Source organism: Malus domestica, chromosome 15 (assembly GCF_042453785.1).
Source record: "Malus domestica chromosome 15, GDT2T_hap1".
In the NCBI taxonomy this organism is placed as follows: domain Eukaryota; kingdom Viridiplantae; phylum Streptophyta; class Magnoliopsida; order Rosales; family Rosaceae; genus Malus; species Malus domestica.
Window position 1 is genome coordinate 10,462,656 of NC_091675.1, and position 14,331 is coordinate 10,476,986.

A 14,331-nucleotide genomic window follows, 5' to 3' on the forward strand; every position below is an offset into this window, starting at 1 on the left:
TACCAGGATTGACTTTTTAAAGTAAAAATGTGATTTTTCATTAAACTGAACAATATCTAGAACTTTTCGTTAAGGTTCTCTTTTAAAAATGAATGGTACATTTTTGTTTGAAAAAAGGGTAAACGCAGACGCAAGGTTTCGTCTTTCGGTTTAGTTGAATAAATACGCAAAATGTAAATCGGGCCACTAAGAAAATGAGGGCCAGGCCCAAGGGCCCAAAAGAGAATTTGGGACTTGTTAGAGAGCGAGATGAGAGAAAATGGAAGAGCTTCAATCTCAGCCTTTCGTTGAATGATAGGCCAAGAGAAGAGACGATGGTTTTATTTCAGTGGCGAATTAAGCTCCAAATTGATCACCAAGCAAGCAAGCATGGCTTCGGCTATTCTTTCTCTGCCCAAACCATCTCCTCTGCAGGTTCAGCTTCATGCTTTTCAATGTCGACGACGACAACAGCCAAATGGAAAGCATTTGGCAGAGTTCTCAGCTCTCCCCAAGCCATCAGCCCGCCTTCCTTTCCGAAGGAAGACCTCAAACCATGTGAGTACCGAGTACTGCTATTTCTGGTTGTCTTTTACCATTCAACAAACTTACGCATTTTAAAAAACTTGCCAAACTTGTATGTGCGAAAAATGGTGCGCAGAAATCATTTCCCGTCGATCATAGGCTGAACTTTGAGACCAACCCTAACAAAAAGGATGTTATGTTTCATCTGGTTTAGCAGGAGATGATGAAAAGTAAAGTGGTAGCATCTCAAAGAAAAAGAAACATTGCCTGGTCTGCTTTGCAAGAATCATCCACTTCCACTGGTGAGTTGCTCTATTTTCACAATGTATGGCAGGGATTCATTGCCTTGTGATTACATCTTTTTGCCCCGTTTACGTACTAGCTGATGCTGATGCTGCTGATCCAAGTACGAAGGAGGTTAAAACAGCTGATCAAAAAGCAGCAGCTCCGGCGAAGCCTAAAGTTGCAGCGAAAGCTCCAGTGAAGGCGTTGCCTCAAATGATGGAGGAGGACGTTATCCCGCCATTGAAAGCAATACTCCAAACTCAAGATGAACTCTCTAATATTGAGCTTTGTTTTCAAGACAACAGGGTCAGCTCAGTACCTGTATATACTAATTGTCTTTCAACCTTCATTTCTTCGTTCATAGCATTTTCATTTATAATTGTTCTCGAATTGACGTGCTCTACGTGCTACAGCTGGAAGGTTCCTTTATAAAGAAGGGCAATCCCTACTCGTTTTGGGTCTTCTTTCCCAGTGGAGTCCTCACAGGTACCTCTTGCCTCTTGCATTGTCAACAATGTCAAGTCTTCAACTTATTCATTGATGGGTTGGGCAGAGTTTAACGAATGAATTTACAGAAAACTGAAATTAGCAGAATATGGTATGCATGCAGGTCCAAAGGGGTTTTCGCTGTCTTCGTATGGCTCAGAAGCGAGCACTGTTGAGCCTTTTCTCGTTGATGAGAAGAAAATCACAGCAAAACATATTGTCTTTTGGGTTGAAAAGCGTTTAGCCGCTCAAGGAATCATTCCTGTCTGGAAATTAGATTAGTTTCAAATATATTTGAAAGTCCATTGTCGAACTCAGTCGATGCTCAGAGGCTATGATGAGTTTGCCAAGGAAAAAGGAGTTTCAGAGCTTGAGACATTGTCGCTGATTACTCAGGGCAGTTGAACTTTGATACCTCCGAATTCCAATAAAATTACCATCCAAATTCCAAAATACAGTATAAACAATATCTATTAAAACAGCTACAGGGCTAGAAAACAAAGCGCGTAACGGTAACCATAATGTTAATCCACATTATATAGTTTGAACAGCAGTAGCTCACCTGCAGCTTCAGTTACTAACCATTCCAGGGGAAATTTATCAGCCTCCCTCTTCGCAATGACTTAGTTCTCCAGATTTGAAACAAATTAGAACATCCAATATCTTCACTGTCGGGGTAGGTTTAGCTCAGAGAGACGAGCACTTACTACTGCTGCATATACAAAAATCTCAGGTTTCATTTCCTTCTCTTCCATCTCATGAAGATAAACCAGTGCCTCATCAGGTTTGCCACACTTGCAAAGACCCGTAATGAGAGCCATATAAGCAATTCTATTCGGAGCACATCCTTTCTTTCCCATATTGTTCCAAAGCGCAAGAGCATCATCGACCCTTCCAGCATTGAACAGCCCGTCTATTAATGTTGTGTAGGTAATCACATTTGGTTCTCTGTCTTCACCAAACATCCTTGAAAGGCAAAGTATCGCTTTTTCAACATGACTAGTTTTGCACCATCCATCAATCAGCAGATTGTAGGTTACAACAGAGGGAACAAGACCTTTCATCACCATCTCATCCAAAAGAGATTCAGCTTCTGAAACTCTTTTGGCCTTGCAAAGCCCACTTATCAATATATTATGAGAAACTACATCGGGACAACAGCCATGAGCACAGATATCCTGGAACAGCTGCACAGCTCGATCTACTTCTTGAATTTTGACCAATCCATTTATAGCCGTAGAATAGGCAACTATATCAGGGAGAAAACCTTCGTGAACCATGTTATCAAGAAAATTACAAGCTTCAACTACCTTTTCATGTTTGCACAGCTGCTTCACAAGCAAGGTGGAATATTTTATCCATGGTTCATGTCCACAAGCACGCATCTCCTTCACTAGGTTAAGGGCTGCTACAACATCCTGTCTTCTACAGAGGCACCCAAATATAGAGTTGTGGGTAAAATGTGTTGGTTCAAGTCCTGACTGCTCCATCTCTCTCAGAAGCTTATAACTTTCGTCCAATCTATCTGAATTGCACAGTGCATCAATCAAATTGTTATAAATTGATACATTTGGTTTACAGCCGATCTGAATCATATCTTTGTAAAGGCTCAAGGCCATGTCAGACTTACCAAACCTGAGTAGACCGTCAATAACAATTTCAAAATTAGTTGTGACGGGACGAACCCTTTTCATAACTACAAGGATCTTATCTACCCCACCTTCAGAATCAGATTCGTATTGCATCATTGCCTGAAGAAGTTGATAAGCTTTGTCAATGGAGCCGATATTAGTAAGACCATTCAACACGGAAGTGCAAAGCAAAAGCATATCCTCTTCATCTAAATCTCCTGGGACTTCCTCAAGTACCCGCATCATTTCCACTTCATCAGAAAAGGATGGTATGAGCTTTGCTAGTATCCCAGCATCAGCATGGATTCCCAACGCCTTCATCTCCGAATACATAGACAAGGCTTTTTCGAGCTCTTTATTCTTACAGAGTCCTCCAATCAGTACGTCATAAAGAGAAATGTCGAGTGCAAAACCTGACTTGCGCATTTTATCAAACAATTGGAGGGCCTTGTCCACTCTGGACTGCCTCACAAACCCATGAATCAGAACATGAAATGTCTTCTCATTCAATCCAAGCTTGTGATCTTCCATTCTTTCAATCAAATCAAAAGCCTTATCCACCTCGCCCCACTTGCTAAAAGACACCACCAAGATGGACATGACATGGGCATCAACCCACCCCCTCTCATACATTTCGTTGAAAACATTTAAAGCCTTTTCGAACTTGCCTGCATTGCAATAGACCTGCAACGCCGGGGTCAGCGTGTGCTTACCGAATTCCCACCCGGAATCTCGCATTTCTTGCAATCTCATTTCAAGCAATTCAATTGAGTTGGACTTCGATTTAGATATAGCCTCCAACAAACAATTATAGCCATAACTATTCGGAACACAAAGACCTTTGGCCGTGACTTGATCAAAGAAAAAGTTAGCTTCTTGAACCAAGTCTACGCTGGCTAAACATCTTAAAAAGAAACCCAGAGCTCCAGGAGTGAGAGAACAGTTGGAACCCACAACTTCCATAGCCATAGCTCTGAGTGGGGCATTCTGTCGAGCACGTGATAGGTGAGACGCCATGGCATTGTAAGTATAGCAGTTGTGTGTGTAGCCGCTTTGGTTGGGTGCCCAGGTGAAGAAGACGTGGGCGGTTTTCCAACTCCGGAGGCCATTAAGCACACTTTCGACAGCTTTGGTGGTGAGCCGTGGAGCGAGGGTCTTCAACTCCGGGTCGTCCGGGGAAAAGGGTCGCTTGGTGAAGATGGAAATGAGAGCGCTGACGAGAGAAGGGTCGGTGTCAGTATCACTAGCATAATGATTTGAGCAGGCTTTGCCTATGAGCTGCTTGGAGAAGACGATGGGCGGCGACCGCGGCGGCGTTGATTTCCACAGACTTCGATGGGTTTTTGAGATTCTTGGCAATAATAATGCCATTTATTTTGTTCAAACAGCGAAACCAAACGGCTATGATGACGATGCCACTTTCATCTCGTAAATATAGTCTGCTGATGCGAATGAGAGAAAATTCTGCTGCATCAACAAAACATATGTTTTGCTCCCCCGGGGAGTGGAAGGGAAAATGCTGCAAAAAGCATGAAAAGTGCTTTTGATAAAAAAAAAAAAAAAAAATTTCACAAAAAACGTTTTCAGTTATTTTAAAAAAACTTCCAAACAAATCCTTAGACTGTAAAATCATTATCTACATCAGGTTTCAGGTCTCTATTCTCGCATGGTTCAATCGTTTTCTATTCTCACAGGATGAAATTTGAAGCAAATTGAGTAAAAGTGTCCCCGAGTCTTTAAGAAAGATAGAACGTCCTGTTTACAAACTTTCGATGTTGCACTAGCATACAATCGAAGTGTTGCACGGGTTGCTTTCGCTAATGTATAAAAGCGGACGCTCAAAGTCAATAAGAGTAGTAGGATACTGCGTGTTCAACAAAATCAGCAAAATAATGAAAACACGAGATGAGTTCGATAAAATAAATAGTACGAAATCGACAAGTGTGTGTGTTTTCATATGCAGGACATCCTGCTACATGACATGAACTCAACTCGCAGCTACTATCGACATTGCCCGCCTTTAACACATTCATGCATACATACAAACAAATCGACAAGCATGCCCGTAAAGAGAAGAATCAGAGTTTATCATAAGGGTAAATCCAGAAAACTTGCAAGTTTACAAATTTCAACAACAAATGGAAAAGTACTGGGGAAATTAATTCACCATCATCTTGTATCATAAGGGTAAACCAGAGAACATACACCAGAGTGTCTCTCATATTATACAAGCATTGTAATCTAATCTTAACGGTTGGACAGAACATTTTCGCACGAGAAGGTGATCACAATATGAGTAAGAGTACAAGGGCTCTACTGTAACCCTTGTGCACCGACTTGTGCAAATGGTCGTTCTGATTTGCAAGCAAAAGATGGTCCGTAAATTCTGCTAGCTGTTTCCAGATGTGGAAACTTCGGCACTGCAAACAGGGCAGACCTGCAGTAACAGAGCAAGTGAATGTCCGTTTTGTTTTTGTTTCTCTATCCACAAGCATACATGCAAACACAATTTCAACGTGACAACTCTAATAAGAAATCACAATGTCTCAACTAAAAGCAAACAAATTACGGAAATTTTCAAAGTACAGCCATAAAACGTGAGTACAACATGATACAAACTTAAACCATAGCCACACGTATTTTGGAAAGAATGAAGATGTTATAAACTACATGAACAGATTATAGTACAGAGTAAGCACCATTGAATTGGAAGTGAAAAGAAAACATGAAATTTCAAAATCATACCTTGTTAATTTTCAACCAATTGTTTATGCACTCAGAATGATAGGAATGTTTGCAAGATAGTAATGTCAAGTTTTCACCATCCTCGTAGTCCAACCGACAAATGACACACCTTAAACAGAAGTAAGAAAAACTTTAAAAGAAAGAGCACACACACCACTCTATAAAGTACATAAAACTAAGGAATTTGCTAGTGCTTACGACTCATTGCTCCCATTCTGACTACTTCCTGTCTTGTAGCTTACTGAAGGCAATGAGGCGATATTATCAGCTGAAAGCCCTCTGCTCTCAGTTCCAACAACTTCAGCCAATGCAATTAACTCCTGATATAGTTATATAAAAGTCATGGAAACAAGCCATAAAGTAAATGCACCACTGGAAGCATTAAAATTTAGAACCACCTTACCTCATATGAAAGTTCATCAGGGTCAACCTCATCCCATGTATCCTACAAACCAAAAGTAGATGAGAAACATGACGCAAACAGAACAGCAAACTGCTAATGCCTTCTAGAAGAGTCTCAGTCATCATACTAATCTCATTCTCAGCATACAAGTAACAAATTATTACCTGAGAGTTACCACCATGTTCCTCTGTGTCCTCAACTTCGCCTGAAAACAAAATAAGATAACAGAAACATCAACTATTGCATAATTTCAAGAATTCAAAAAAGTGATATTATAAAAAGAGCACTATAACTCTTAACAGTCACAAGCACTCACGATCATTAATCCGAGCAAGTGCCATCAGTCTAGCAGCCATCTCTCTATCTTCAGCATCCTGCAGGGCTCTTGCATAGGCCTCATCGCTTGAAAAAACAGCCGGATCATATTCGACACTGGGGTTGTCATTCTCTCCAGCATCATCATGAGCATGCACATCAAATGCATCTTCATCATTGTCAACCTCAGTTTCATCATCTTGTTCCTCATCATTATCATCAGTATCGTCGTCAAATTCATTGAAATCGTCCTCATCCTCATGCACATAACTTCCAGCTTCCCAACTTCCATAATCACTGTCTACATTGTTCATTCGTAGCATCATGTATGCCCTTTCCTACTCAATAGCCAAACAACGGCAATCAGATTGCATGCACAACAAGATCAAACAAAATCTCTCCAAAAAACAACCAAGATCACATACAGATAAGATTGACAGTGAACAGAATTCACATAAAGATTGAATGATGCAATAGCTATAGCTTGATAGAAAAATATCTTTCCTTCGACCAAATCTAACAATAAGTCCTTTTGGTGTAACATGAAATGTCAACAATTGTCTACGAGTAATACGAAACAGAAAAATAAGCAAATAAGTCAAGCACCCAATCTAAGAGTTGATATCCATTGTTACACCCAAAAAAAATAAAAAATAAAAAATAAAAGACAAAAAAATAAAAAAATAAAAAAATACAAAGAGTTGATAATAAGCTGCTTCTCCTTTTGAGCATATATGAAGCTTTATTGCGAGCATTTATTTGGCTCCTAGCAAAATTACAATATTTTACTATCTAATGCATTTTGTATTTGATGAGTCTTTTTATATTTGTGTAATATCTAATTAAGTATTTTGCGGTTTTAATGACCTTTTTGCTATGTTTAGAAGTCATTGAAAGGTCTATTTGAAGCCTATAAATACGGCTTTGTAAGCCAAAAGGAGATTGAATAAATCACAGTTAAGGATTTGTTGGGGAAACTGTTTTTGCCTCTCTCTCTCTTTCTCTCTCTCTCTCTACGTTCTTCTCCATCTATCTACTTGCTCTAACTTACAGCAACCCTAGATTGTTTCATTCTCTAAACCTCTCTTGATTAACAAAATTTCTGCCATATAAAGCCCACCACGTCTCAAAGCAACACTCACCTTGTATGTCCTGCATCAATTTGGTACCTGAACAACATATCCTCCTTTTCCTTCCAAATTCTTTTTGTTTAATCAATTATAACAGTTATAAATCAGAACTTTCACCGAGAGTTGAAGCTTTGAGTCAAGATTACAAAAGCAATAAGGAAGGCAATTGATGAGTAATTAGCAAAGGTCAAATCCTCAGAAAACAACATTCAAATATTTGTTTGTGAATAGGAAAAACACAAGAGAAGGGAAATTGTAAACATGGATTTTTCATCCCCAACCCCTAGGCAAGAACCTAAAAGGAATACAAAGAGGAAGATTGATAGAGGACCATCATTTTCAAAGATGTGGTTCGATTTAATGTTCAAGGGGACAATTTTAATACTCCCTTTTTGTACTTCTGCAATCCCTAAGTTCAGGCTAGCTTGTTCAATAGGTTCCGCCACCACATCACCATGCCCACCCACCACCATAGCTCACCACCTTACCTATCCACAGACACAAACTCCTAAACCCAATGACAGACTTGTTTGGCATTGCGTGTGGAATGTGATAAGGAGTCCCAAACGAACCCTACTATTAAACCCCAACAAAGCAGGGTCTCCAAAACACACTGTCATGCACAAAAGAATTTGGGCGCTAGTCTGCAAGAAAGTTTAAAGCTAATGATAGAACCACTCCGCAATCAAATTGTGCTAAATGTTGGACTCTTTGATTCCACTCAAAGGGAAGTGAGTGTGTCCTTTGATGAGATTGAATAGAGAGGAAAGGGCATATATAATCATCAAGAGATAATGAATGTTAAACAATTGAACTATATATATAGAGTGGTGCTAACCACACACCTAATTTTACCTCTCGCACGCCCCTCTCAATTTATGTCCGTCAGATCGAATGAATTGAAGAAGATCAATAGACAAAGTTAACAAGGGTGTGTGGAAGGTAAAAAGGGGTGTGTGAATAGCACTACCCTCTATATATATATATTAAAAAGTGGAAAGAAGCAGAAACCACTCCAGAGAGCTGAAGAACACCCTAACACAAAGTAAAAGGAATCCGCCTTGCAATATGATTTGGGTAGATCTAAACAATTGAACTCACAGACAAAAAAGGAAAAAACTTTTCAATGAAAAGATAAGGAAACCAACAAAAGGGTTTCACTAAGAACCAATTGATTCCCTGCAAACCAAATTCAATCCCAATTTCCTTGAGCGATCGTCTCCTCTAATCCCACCTATTCTTCATCAACATACGTTTTTATCCTCTCTCACTACCCGATCAACCCCCTCACTCTCTCACTACCCCACATGATGCTATCAACATGAAAGCCTCTAAGCTGCCGATTGCAAGGTGCATTAAGACGATTTAGGATGGTGTGGATGGAGGTGCTAGTGGAGTTTTAGGATGAGCGGACCCGAGGTTCATAGGATGAAACCTTGCCCCCTCCAATAGTAGGAGCAAAAATTGAGCTGACAAGAATATCACATAACAAGCTCAAAATTTACAACGGAAACCGAAAAGTTGTTCTCCGGATGGAGATTGATGATCGGAATCAATCCGCACTGGAATTTCCATTGATCACTGAGTGAACAAAAGAGGAAACAAAATTGTGGTGGGTATCAAACAAGTACCGAGATAACATTCGAACGCCAACTCCTATTGCTAACGAAGCAAAAACGAATGGAACATGAATCCTTTGTTTGCAAGCAAATCAATATGCAAAGAGAATTGAATACCTGTTCTTGGAGGGTTCGAGCAAGGGCTAGGTCAGCATCGACCTGACTGAGATTACTGAAGGGAGTTCTTGAAGGTTGAGGAACAGGAGGTGAGGAGGGAGGATCCACCTCCTCTTCCTGCGAAGGCTCACTGCTTACTTCTTCTTCTCCTTCTCCTTCTTCGCATTCTCTCAAGGGGTTTTGTTCTTGTTCGCCGACGCCGTTGTTGTTGTTGGACTTGAGTCCGCCGGCAGACCCCAATTTGACGTCATCATTCTCCATGGATTATTATGGATTCAGAGAGAGAAGTCGAACAAATTGGAATTAACTGTACAGAGATCCAAATTGATAGAGTGGGAGAAGAGAGGAGACGGCGATGAATCGCAGAATATTTCAAGAATCTCAAATAGCCGGATCCGGATACTGTTCCAATCCAAAGAGTCGTGGGTGTTTGAACCCTCTTGTTTTTATTTTTATTTTTTATTATTATTATATTTTAAAAGGGACAATTGTGGTAAGTCACGGTTATTCATTCATTTTTGGAATTGGAAAGACTCGCATAGGTATTTCAACATTCCCTAATCACAAGTTTAACTTCCACACTAGTAACAAATTTCAAATCCTAGATCTTCAGTATTTAATTTTTAAAAAATCTCATAAATTACTTTTTCTTATTGTGCCATTAGCTCGTGGTTGAGTGTTGAAGCCATTGAGTCGGGTGTGAAAAGTCCCAACAAAAGTTTAAATAAAAAAAACTAATCAAAATCTTCACACAAAGGAAAAAAAAAAACACTAATGAAATCTGATGTGGCATTTATTATAGAATTGTGTAGAAGTGTATTGTTTTAGGAGACTACGGCAGGCAGTCTTTTTTTTTTTTTTTTTGGAGGTAAGAGGCATTTCAGTTTTTTTTACCAACGTTTTGCGAATCACCGGCATTGTATTTAATTAGAAATTAATTTTAAATTTTTTTTCAAAGTTGAGAGATTTAAGAGAATTTAGAAATTTTATAATGTATTTTAATATTCTCAAATCTCATCTCGTTTCTTGAAAATTTAAGAGAATCCACTTAAATTTTATATAAATTTTTAGAAATCAATAAACTCTATCAAAATTCAAGAATTTTTAAAACCACTATGAAATCTCTCAAAATCCCAACACCCTCCTTCATATTTCGGGTCATGTTATCGGGACATTAAAAAATTTCTTTATTTAATTTTTTCATTCATTTAAATTATACAAATTATAATTCAATTTTTTCAAATAAAATAAATCTTAAAAGAACCAATTACACCACTTGGCAGGAAGCATGTTATCCACATTTGAATTTGACTAAAGGAAGTCTGCAATTCGAAACAGAAGTTGTGGTGCTTGGGCGCTTGTTTGCCTGCGCATGCATCAACTCTCCGACTCCGACTCTTCAGTCTCCACTGCCGCCGCCGGCGAGGCTAGAGAGGGTAGAGCATAGAGCATAGAGCATAGAGCATACAGCAGTCTCTCTGAGTCGTTGAGGATTGGCCGCTGCGGACTTACGACAGCCGAATCTGACGACGACGATTACTGAATACGCAGCAGCATCACTCAAAGATGAGCATTCATTCAGCTCCCTCCTTCGGTCCATTTGATTTGATTTGATTTGATTTGTTCCCCAATCCCCATTAATATTTATTATTGTCAATTTGTAAGAGGGTATTTAGTACTAGAAAGTGAAGGAAGAAGAAGAAGAAGATGAAGGCGGCATTGGAATTTGTAACGTCCATGGAATTCTGGAGAATGGCGTTGCTCTGGACATTCTGTCTCCTCATCTCCTACTGGAAGCTCTTTCTTCAACCCAATTCCAATTCTCGTCCTTCCAAATCATCGCCTTCGACTTCGCCTTCGGGATTTAGGCCTGTCTGCGTTATCACTGGTGTAAGTCCACTGCCTTGTTCATTTTCTTCTTCAATTGCATTGTCTAAGTGTCTCAGTCTCATTGATAATAACGCAGGCTACGTCTGGATTGGGTGCGGCTGCTGCCCATGCTCTCTCCGCCCGCGGTTTCTTCGTGGTTCTCGGTATTCATATTCATCTTGTTTGTTTGAATCGCTCAATCATGTTGCTAGATTAGAGCCTAGACTGGTAACTTGTCATTTATTTTGCAATAGAGAATATATCATCCAATATATGCAGAGTCTGTTCATAACTTTATAAGAATGTAAGGATGCATGTTTAGCTCATTCTCCATTCCTCTCTGCGTGCAGTTGGACGTTCATCCCACTTGTTAGCAAAGGTAGGTCGTTCTAAGCTTTTGCTGCCTCCCTCTGCTTTACGTAACTTTCTGCTTTCTTGGGTAGTTGTAAATTTCTTAAATCCATTTCCTGATATTGATTTGTTTGTGTCAGACGATAATGGACATCAAAACTCAGAATGAGAATGCACATCTCAAAGCTTTTGAGGTTGACGTCGCATCCTTCCACTCACTTCTCCTGTTTAAAGCCTCCCTACAGCAGTGGCTTTCTAACTCAGAGATGCACCCTTCCATCCAACTCCTCATCAACAACGCGGGGATACTTGCAACTTCATCTAGACTCACCTCTCAAGGCTATGATCAGTAATAACTTTGTTTTTCTTTTGTCTATCTTCTTCTTTAAGAATTTGTTTCCTTACAATAATTGACATTTCAATATGGCACTTGGAACTTGGAAGTTGCCCTGCATCCGCTTTCCCTTCAATCATGCATTGCTGGCTGATAATTTCGCCTTTTCTTTTTGTCATTCCAGGATGATGGCTACAAATTACTTAAGTGCATTCTTTCTGAGCAAACTATTATTACCACTTCTCAGAAACAGCCCAGTTCCTTCTCGTATAGTGAATGTCACGTCCTTCACACACCGAAGTGGTAAGAATCTTTCCAATATGTGCACTTCAACCTTTTGCATTCATATTTATTGAATCGGGCTATGCATCCACAAAACCTTCACTATAGCAAAATTAGTACGCTTTTGGAAAATGCAGTTTGCCCAATTCTGGAAATACAAAAGAAAATGGAAGGAAATGAATAAGTTGCAACTTGCAAGGCAGGATATGCTGTAATAGGAGTGCTTATCCTGTTGTTTCTGAATTTTGCTAGAATTTGGATGAAAATATTTTGATAGGGAAATTTGGATGAAAAATTGGCTTCTAAACTTTCTAGTCTTGTTGATTTGCGCTGTGTGTGTGTGTTGTTTGATAAAAAAAACTTATTGGTTCTTCCCTTCCCCTTGCCCCCTCTCTTCAGTTTTGAATATACAGATTAACAAGGACACTGTATCTGGGAAGTGCTTCAGCAGACCAAAGCAATACCCATTTGCTCATGTCTACGAGTGTTCCAAATGTAAGCTATGATTTCCATATAAGATACCCTAAACAATCCTCTCTCTATTCTAATTTGAACAAGCCCCTTTTGTTGATAGTATTCCTCCTGCTCTTCTCCTATGAGCTTCACCGGCAACGTGGCTTGAAGGATATATCACGTCAGGTCTCTGTCATGTATGTGCTCACACTTTCTCCCATTTCCTTTCCTGAAAGGTGTAAGCAGAATTCTTAATAGCAAAGATGCCAATGGAGTCAATTACTGTCTCTGATTATTATCGGATGTTGAATCGGACTTTTTGGGATTGATGCATTTGACACTTGGTTTTAAAACTTGATTTTAGTTATGGTTTTGTATGATTTTGAAGTGCTGTAGATCCTGGAGTTGTGGAAACTAACATCATGCGAGAGGTACCCTCATGCCTATCTAGTCTGGCTTTCATAGTTTTGAAACTTCTGGGCCTTTTGCAGTCACCTGAGATTGGAGTTTGTTCCATTCTTGACGCAGCACTCTCCCCACCAGTAAGTTTCTCCTCATTCTAAGTCCTTGCAGCTTGCTCATGTGAATATGAATGCCACTGATTGTTTGTCCTAAGGTGTCGCAAATTTTCGGTCAAACCATCTCACGATCTAGCCCAAAACAAATACATTTCATTTCCAGTGCTCTAATACTGCTGCAATTTGTTTTTCGTCTTATGCAATGAATACTAAAGTATGCGGCATATTATTTTTGGGCACTTCAAAGGATTTAGTCAGTGCGCATAACTAGAAATCTGGTGGTTTGAGTGGTGACGTCCTTGATTTGAGTATTAGTTCTTCTGGCGTTTGATAGGAGCGTAATGTTTCATTTTCTGTATTAAATTGATAATTTGATATACATCCTCACTCCTGAAATTGAGTTGTTCAGTGAGAAGTAACAATTCAGAACATCAAATGGATTCTTATCTTAGCTATTCTCTGTCAATTTCAGGAAACGTCTGGAGTATATTATTTTGGAGGAAAGGGTAGGACCGTCGATTCCTCTGTGCTCTCATACAATGCCAAACTTGGGGAGGAGCTTTGGGATGCATCAACTCATCTATTCTTAGAGTCAGAGCTTGCTTCCAAGGAAACCTTCACTTCTGAGTAGAATTGTATATCATAATTCATAGGTAACAAGCAGTAGTACACATAAATGGATGCATCAACTACGAAGGTGTCTTGTAACCTGTTTACTTTGATGCTTATCTCACCACTTCTGGGCGATAGTCACAAGTTGGGCAGCCGTCTAAATTAGTGAGATCGAGGGCACAGATTTTTTTCCCATAAATCTATAACAGGGACGCTTTATACTCAGTTCCGTTGATAACTATTTCGTTTTTTATTTTTTGGTTTTTATTTTCTTGATAGAAATAAAGAGGTTTACAGGAAAAGGAGGGATGAATAAAGATAGACGAAGAGTGATGAGTAACATGTGGAAGAAACGCACATAGAATCGTACGTAACATTAAAACCAAAAACTTAACGATTTTAGCAGGTTTTCCTTTTCTTGTCTTTGGTTAACATTTTGCCATTCCATGTGTATTTCATCAAATTTGGATCCTCTCTGCTCCTCATTGTTCAGAGCCTACGGACTAGAAAATCTGAACTATATAAAAGAGAAATAGAGATCTGAACCCTTGGTTTATGTGAGGTAAGTTAACAGAACGAGTTCATAAGGACTGTCGAATTCAATTTAAATGGTTTGAATTTCTTTCTTTAAGCTCTAAACAGTGCAATCCAGAGAGGATTTTTCTTTTTTAATAATG

General features: G+C 39.3%; 4 protein-coding genes across 6 annotated transcripts; 2 read left to right on the forward strand and 2 right to left on the reverse strand.

Annotated features, from left to right (window-relative positions):
* Positions 1-19: 19 nt before the first annotated feature.
* Positions 20-1,728, forward strand: LOC103456314 (uncharacterized). Of its 2 annotated transcripts, none has more exons than XM_008396013.4 (5): positions 20-537; positions 719-806; positions 887-1,095; positions 1,203-1,275; positions 1,400-1,728. In XM_008396013.4, the coding sequence occupies exons 1-5, from the start codon at positions 292-294 to the stop codon at positions 1,555-1,557; spliced, it is 774 nt and encodes a 257-aa protein (XP_008394235.3). In that variant the 5' UTR covers positions 20-291; the 3' UTR covers positions 1,558-1,728. The 2 variants fall into 2 exon arrangements, with proteins under 2 accessions (XP_008394235.3, XP_008394236.3); XM_008396014.4 differs by having other exon boundaries at positions 722-806.
* On the reverse strand, positions 1,677-4,609 carry LOC103456312 (putative pentatricopeptide repeat-containing protein At5g08310, mitochondrial). The gene is made up of 2 exons (XM_017323383.3): positions 2,906-4,609; positions 1,677-2,800 (listed from the first exon to the last, which is right to left on the reverse strand). Exons 1-2 carry the CDS (start codon positions 4,275-4,277, stop codon positions 1,941-1,943), a joined length of 2,232 nt encoding a protein of 743 aa, XP_017178872.3. The 5' UTR covers positions 4,278-4,609; the 3' UTR covers positions 1,677-1,940.
* Positions 4,610-4,972: 363 nt separating this feature from the next.
* On the reverse strand, positions 4,973-9,727 carry LOC103456315 (E3 ubiquitin ligase BIG BROTHER-related-like). 2 transcript variants are annotated; one of them, XM_008396015.4, is made up of 7 exons: positions 9,236-9,727; positions 6,371-6,707; positions 6,219-6,259; positions 6,055-6,096; positions 5,850-5,971; positions 5,652-5,760; positions 4,973-5,343 (listed from the first exon to the last, which is right to left on the reverse strand). In XM_008396015.4, the coding sequence occupies exons 1-7, from the start codon at positions 9,494-9,496 to the stop codon at positions 5,296-5,298; spliced, it is 960 nt and encodes a 319-aa protein (XP_008394237.3). In that variant the 5' UTR covers positions 9,497-9,727; the 3' UTR covers positions 4,973-5,295. The 2 variants fall into 2 exon arrangements, with proteins under 2 accessions (XP_008394237.3, XP_017178805.3); XM_017323316.3 differs by lacking the exon at positions 5,652-5,760 and having other exon boundaries at positions 9,236-9,677.
* Positions 9,728-10,311: 584 nt separating this feature from the next.
* LOC103456318 (uncharacterized) lies at positions 10,312-13,879 on the forward strand. The gene is made up of 9 exons (XM_008396024.4): positions 10,312-11,125; positions 11,202-11,268; positions 11,455-11,483; positions 11,596-11,804; positions 11,974-12,092; positions 12,471-12,566; positions 12,646-12,721; positions 12,913-13,066; positions 13,515-13,879. Exons 1-9 carry the CDS (start codon positions 10,943-10,945, stop codon positions 13,671-13,673), a joined length of 1,092 nt encoding a protein of 363 aa, XP_008394246.3. The 5' UTR covers positions 10,312-10,942; the 3' UTR covers positions 13,674-13,879.
* The last annotated feature ends 452 nt before the right edge of the window (positions 13,880-14,331 follow it).

Bases quoted from the DNA above. Each gene is read 5' to 3' on its own strand.
- LOC103456314 (XM_008396013.4), top strand. From the start codon at position 292: ATGATAGGCCAAGAGAAGAGACGATGGTTTTATTTCAGTGGCGAATTA. The intron at 807-886 runs GTGAGTTGCTCT...TTTACGTACTAG, and splicing joins AGAATCATCCACTTCCACTG to CTGATGCTGATGCTGCTGAT. The intron at 1,096-1,202 runs GTCAGCTCAGTA...TACGTGCTACAG, and splicing joins TTTGTTTTCAAGACAACAGG to CTGGAAGGTTCCTTTATAAA.
- LOC103456312 (XM_017323383.3), bottom strand. From the start codon at position 4,277: ATGGCATTATTATTGCCAAGAATCTCAAAAACCCATCGAAGTCTGTGG. The intron at 2,801-2,905 runs GTAAGTCTGACA...TGTGCAATTCAG, and splicing joins TGACGGTCTACTCAGGTTTG to ATAGATTGGACGAAAGTTAT.
- LOC103456315 (XM_008396015.4), bottom strand. From the start codon at position 9,496: ATGGAGAATGATGACGTCAAATTGGGGTCTGCCGGCGGACTCAAGTCC. The intron at 6,708-9,235 runs GTATTCAATTCT...GCTATTGAGTAG, and splicing joins CTCGAACCCTCCAAGAACAG to GAAAGGGCATACATGATGCT. The intron at 6,260-6,370 runs GTGAGTGCTTGT...TTTTGTTTTCAG, and splicing joins ACTTGCTCGGATTAATGATC to GCGAAGTTGAGGACACAGAG.
- LOC103456318 (XM_008396024.4), top strand. From the start codon at position 10,943: ATGAAGGCGGCATTGGAATTTGTAACGTCCATGGAATTCTGGAGAATG. The intron at 12,567-12,645 runs GTAAGCTATGAT...TTTTGTTGATAG, and splicing joins TGTCTACGAGTGTTCCAAAT to TATTCCTCCTGCTCTTCTCC. The intron at 12,722-12,912 runs GTATGTGCTCAC...ATGATTTTGAAG, and splicing joins TCACGTCAGGTCTCTGTCAT to TGCTGTAGATCCTGGAGTTG.